Source organism: Coccinella septempunctata, chromosome 1 (genome assembly GCF_907165205.1).
Source record: "Coccinella septempunctata chromosome 1, icCocSept1.1, whole genome shotgun sequence".
Lineage (NCBI taxonomy): Eukaryota > Metazoa > Arthropoda > Insecta > Coleoptera > Coccinellidae > Coccinella > Coccinella septempunctata.
This window is the reverse complement of record NC_058189.1, coordinates 34,678,826-34,683,755: the sequence shown is the minus strand read 5'-3', so window position 1 is coordinate 34,683,755 and position 4,930 is coordinate 34,678,826. Positions and strand designations below refer to the sequence as shown.

The 4,930-nt window shown below is 35.9% G+C and overlaps 1 protein-coding gene across 1 annotated transcript; it reads right to left on the bottom strand.

Moving 5' to 3' along the window:
• Positions 1 to 2,089: 2,089 nt before the first annotated feature.
• LOC123323039 lies at positions 2,090 to 3,297 on the bottom strand. The gene is made up of 3 exons (XM_044911243.1): positions 3,159 to 3,297; positions 2,894 to 3,098; positions 2,090 to 2,860 (listed from the first exon to the last, which is right to left on the bottom strand). The coding sequence occupies exons 2-3, from the start codon at positions 2,987 to 2,989 to the stop codon at positions 2,090 to 2,092; spliced, it is 867 nt and encodes a 288-aa protein (XP_044767178.1). The 5' UTR covers positions 2,990 to 3,098; positions 3,159 to 3,297.
• Between the last annotated feature and the right edge of the window lie 1,633 nt (positions 3,298 to 4,930).

Sequence of the window (4,930 nt, the reverse complement as noted above, 5' to 3'; positions counted from 1 at the left end):
CTATATATCGTTCATTTGATAAGATTCAGTGAAATTACATGCAAGTGTCTCATTGTGAAAAAGCGACAGCTCAGTTTCTTAGGAAGGGACTGATTTCATGTTGAAAATCTTACCATACTTTCAGACTATCAAGCAGCGATATGCTAAGGGTGGAATCAGAACTGAATATAATGAAACAATTCCTCTGCAATGGGTTTTGTGTAATTAATTCATCGATTTCACTCTTATACCATATGCAATTCATAGAAAAGAGACACTCTGATCTTGATTCCTGAAAAGTCAAAACAACTATGTTTTGAAGAGAGGACAAACCTGGAGAATAGCAGTCGTCTCGAAAATTCGAATATTTCTGACATTTGATGTCAAAGTATATATTCTTATATACTCGAAATTGCAAATAATCGAATATCACTTCACTTTGGAGTGAAAAGGAAACAAAAATCTATGCAAATTGTGGTTATTATACTCGAATTTTTATTGAATAAATGAGTGATGCTGATTCATCCTCGTCCAATTTTTTGATCATCTAGTCAACTAAATGATATGTCCGTGATGAAATTCCCCTCCTCAATATTGTTCTTGTATCGAGCAAAATGGCTCAGAGAGCAGAACTTCGAGATCTTGAGGAGTAATCCTTGGTTCATAAATATTTCTACCTAACTCAACTCTTCTTCTACCAGCGTTTTCAACTCCTGATATCATAATGCATCGATCCGAACGCTTACTAGATGAAATGAGATGGAAAGTCTTCTCGGTTATAATATTTCCATCTTCGAACATTTCGTACGAGTAGTTTTCAGATTTCGACGCCATATTGAAAACGAAGCGTTTTGATTGAGTCGCTAGAAATATCCAATGTACACGAGGAGAGAGCACACAAACTGGACGATCGACCAACTCAATTGTTCTAGAATAGCATCAAAGTGGTCAATAGTAGAGCGTTTGCGCTGCTGCAATCCCAAGCACTGAGCAACACTTAAGCTGCGATGGTTTATATACCGAATCGCTGTCGGGAGCTTGTCGTAGTTATCCCCTCTACTCGAACAACTTTTGGCCTTGTCTAAGAGTCCACCGCAGTTCATAATTAGTCGGTGCAGTCTGAGATAGAATTTTTATTCTATTATTATCGCCACTTGAGAAGATGAAAACAATGATACTAGTATTCTTTATTTTTCTCCATTATGTAGTTCCTCATCAACGAGTTATTTTCATTTTTTCTATGCTGTTTTCATTATTCCAAAATCAAAATTGGGCCTAGGATGAATAGGATGATTCCAAAATTTCGGCATATATTGAATAAGGACTATATATCGTTCATTTGATAAGATTCAGTGAAATTACATGCAAGTGTCTCATTGTAAAAAAGCGACAGCCCATTTTCATAGGAAGGGACTGATTTCATGTTGAAAACCTTACCATACTTTCAGACTATCAAGCAGCGATATGCTAAGGGTGGAATCAGAACTGAATATAATGAAACAATTCCTCTGCAATGGGTTATGTGTAATTAATTCATCGATTTCACTCTTATACCATATGCAATTCATAGAAAAGAGACACTCTGATCTCGATTCCTGAAAAGTCAAAACAACTATGTTTTGAAGAGAGGACTGTGCTGGGACGAGGGTTTACGAATAATTGATGTAGGATTCAGAGAAAATATTGACTGACAGAAATCCTCAATTTATTGAATCTAAAAAACGTTGATCACATTATTCACAAATTTGACAATCTACAAAATTATCTATCTTACCTAAAAAACGTTGACCAAGCTCAAGAGTGGTATCTCACCGTTATGACAGTAAGTTTATAATCAAATGAACTCAATAGAAGGCTCAATGTAATAAAAATTCAATAATTAAGATTCGCTCTTCAAGAAGATGTCGACTTGTGAAAATTGTGAAAAAATAATTCAGCGAACAAAAGAAAGAACCGCCACACATGGACAAGTGATAAGATTTCCACAACATTAAGATTTTGATGAAATGGAGCGCCTGGCTTTCAGACAACCCATCATACACATATTATACAGGATGTCTCTGTACAACTTTCCCCCCTTCCATCCTGTGCAAGGATAAATTAGGAAAAACTAATTTTCAGCAGCATAGGTCGGAACAGCATACGTTTTTAAGTGGGACGAGTGAAAAATTCCGCGTTCTCCACCAGTTTTCGGAGATACCAAAACATAAGTATGATCATGAATTTTCTTTTTTATTTCGAATGGACCCTCAAAAAGGAGCAGAAACTTTTTTATTTCTGATTTTATTGCAGAGGACGTGTTATTAGCTTTGAGGAGTACAAGATCTCCCAAACCAAATAAATTATCGTTCATAGTTAAATTTGAAATTTGTTGTTGTCCTGAATGATGAGCAGTCTGTACATTCAACCCAGGAAGACACTGAGGTAAGTTAAAATTGGAACTTAAATTTGATTTGACGTTTATATTTCTTTCAGAGACACCCTGTATACGTGAACCAGATTGAACGCGTGCATGTCCACGTATGTTATTCGCTAGATTTTCAGTATCAAGATTATCAGTATTAATCAAATCAACCCCAGGAACATCCTGCATAAAATAATCATTTTCTTGATCTCCACTTCTAGCTTGATCAACTTGTACATTATTAAGGGTCATTCTCACTGTATCATTAACAATTTTTGAAATAAACATATCAAACATTCTAGACTTATCATTTTCATGTTGATTTTCAAGGTTGAACATTCGTCTCCTTGAGTGGTGTGAATACTTAACTTGTTTGGGTGTTCTTGAATCACTTTCCTTCACCTTTGGGACAGCTCCATGTTCCTGATTTTCCTGTTTCCCGTTTTCTTTCCTTTCAGTACGTACCGCCGGAGACAGGGCTCGTGCATTTTCAGTACGTACCGGAGACAGGGCTCGTGCATTTTCAGTGATGTCGTCCTGTAGCTGGTCTTTCTCCATATTTTTTCTGACACTTCGTAGGTGGTAATTTTCTCTCCTACTATCCATTTATTCGCCTTAAGTTGGGCGCCAAGATGTGCTGGGACGAGGGTTTACGAATAATTGATGTAGGATTCAGAGAAAATATTGACTGACAGAAATCCTCAATTTATTGAATCTAAAAAACGTTGATCACATTATTCACAAATTTGACAATCTACAAAATTATCTCTCTTACCTAAAAAACGTTGACCAAGCTCAAGAGTGGTATCTCACCGTTATGACAGTAAGTTTATAATCAAATGAACTCAATAGAAGGCTCAATGTAATAAAAATTCAATAATTAAGATTCGCTCTTCAAGAAGATGTCGACTTGTGAAAATTGTGAAAAAATAATTCAGCGAACAAAAGAAAGAACCGCCACACATGGACAAGTGATAAGATTTCCACAACATTAAGATTTTGATGAAATGGAGCGCCTGGCTTTCAGACAACCCATCATACACATATTATACAGGATGTCTCTGTACAGGACAAACCTGGAGAATAGCAGTGGTCTCGAAAATTCGAATAATTCTGACATTTGATGTCAAAGTATATATTCTCATATACTCGAAATTGCAAATAATCGAATATCACTTCACTTTGGAGTGAAAAGGAAACAAAAATCTATGCAAATTGTGGTTATTATACTTGAATTTTTATTGAATAAATGAGTGATGCTGATTCATCCTCGTCCTATTTTTTGATCATCTAGTCAACTAAATGATAAGTCCGTGATGAAATTCCCCTCCTCAATATTGTTCTTGTATCGAGCAAAATGGCTCAGAGAGCAGAACTTCGAGATCTTGAGGAGTAATTCTTGGTTCATAAATATTTCTACCTAACTCAACTCTTCTTCTACCAGCGTTTTCAACTTCTGATATCATAATGCATCGATCCGAACGCCTACTAGATGAAATGAGATGGAAAGTCTTCTCGGTTATAATATTTCCATCTTCGAACATTTCGTACGAGTAGTTTTCAGATTTCGACGCCATATTGAAAACGAAGCGTTTTGATTGAGTCGCTAGAAATATCCAATGTACACGAGGAGAGAGCACACAAACTGGACGATCGACCAACTCAATTGTTCTAGAATAGCATCAAAGTGGTCAATAGTAGAGCGTTTGCGCTGCTGCAATCCCAAGCACTGAGCAACACTTAAGCTGCGATGGTTTATATACCGAATCGCTGTCGGGAGCTTGTCGTAGTTATCCCCACTACTCGAACAACTTTTGGCCTTGTCTAAGAGTCCACCGCAGTTCATAATTAGTCGGTGCAGTCTGAGATAGAATTTTTATTCTATTATTATCGCCACTTGAGAAGATGAAAACAATGATACTAGTATTCTTTATTTTTCTCCATTATGTATTCCCTCATCAACGAGTTATTTTCATTTTTTCTATGCTGTTTTCATTATTCCAAAATCAAAATTGGGCCTAGGATGAATAGGATGATTCCAAAATTTCGGCATATATTGAATAAGAAGGACTATATATCGTTCATTTGATAAGATTCAGTGAAATTACATGCAAGTGTCTCATTGTAAAAAAGCGACAGCTCAGTTTCATAGGAAGGGACTGATTTCATGTTGAAAATCTTACCATACTTTCAGACTATCAAGCAGCGATATGCTAAGGGTGGAATCAGAACTGAATATAATGAAACAATTCCTCTGCAATGAGTTATATGTAATTAATTCATCGATTTCACTCTTATACCATATGCAATTCATAGAAAAGAGACACTCTGATCTTGATTCCTGAAAAGTCAAAACAACTATGTTTTGAAGAGAGGACAAACCTGGAGAATAGCAGTGGTCTCGAAAATTCGAATATTTCTGACATTTGATGTCAAAGTATATATTCTTATATACTCGAAATTGCGAATAATCGAATATCACTTCACTTTGGGGTGAAAAGGAAACAAAAATCTATGCAAATTGTGGTTATTATACTTGAATTTTTA

Coding starts and splice junctions, on each gene's coding strand:
- LOC123323039 (XM_044911243.1), bottom strand. CDS start 2,989: ATGGATAGTAGGAGAGAAAATTACCACCTACGAAGTGTCAGAAAAAAT. Junction 2,861..2,893: donor TCACTGAAAATGCACGAGCC/CTGTCTCCGGTA, acceptor AATGCACGAGCC/CTGTCTCCGGCGGTACGTAC.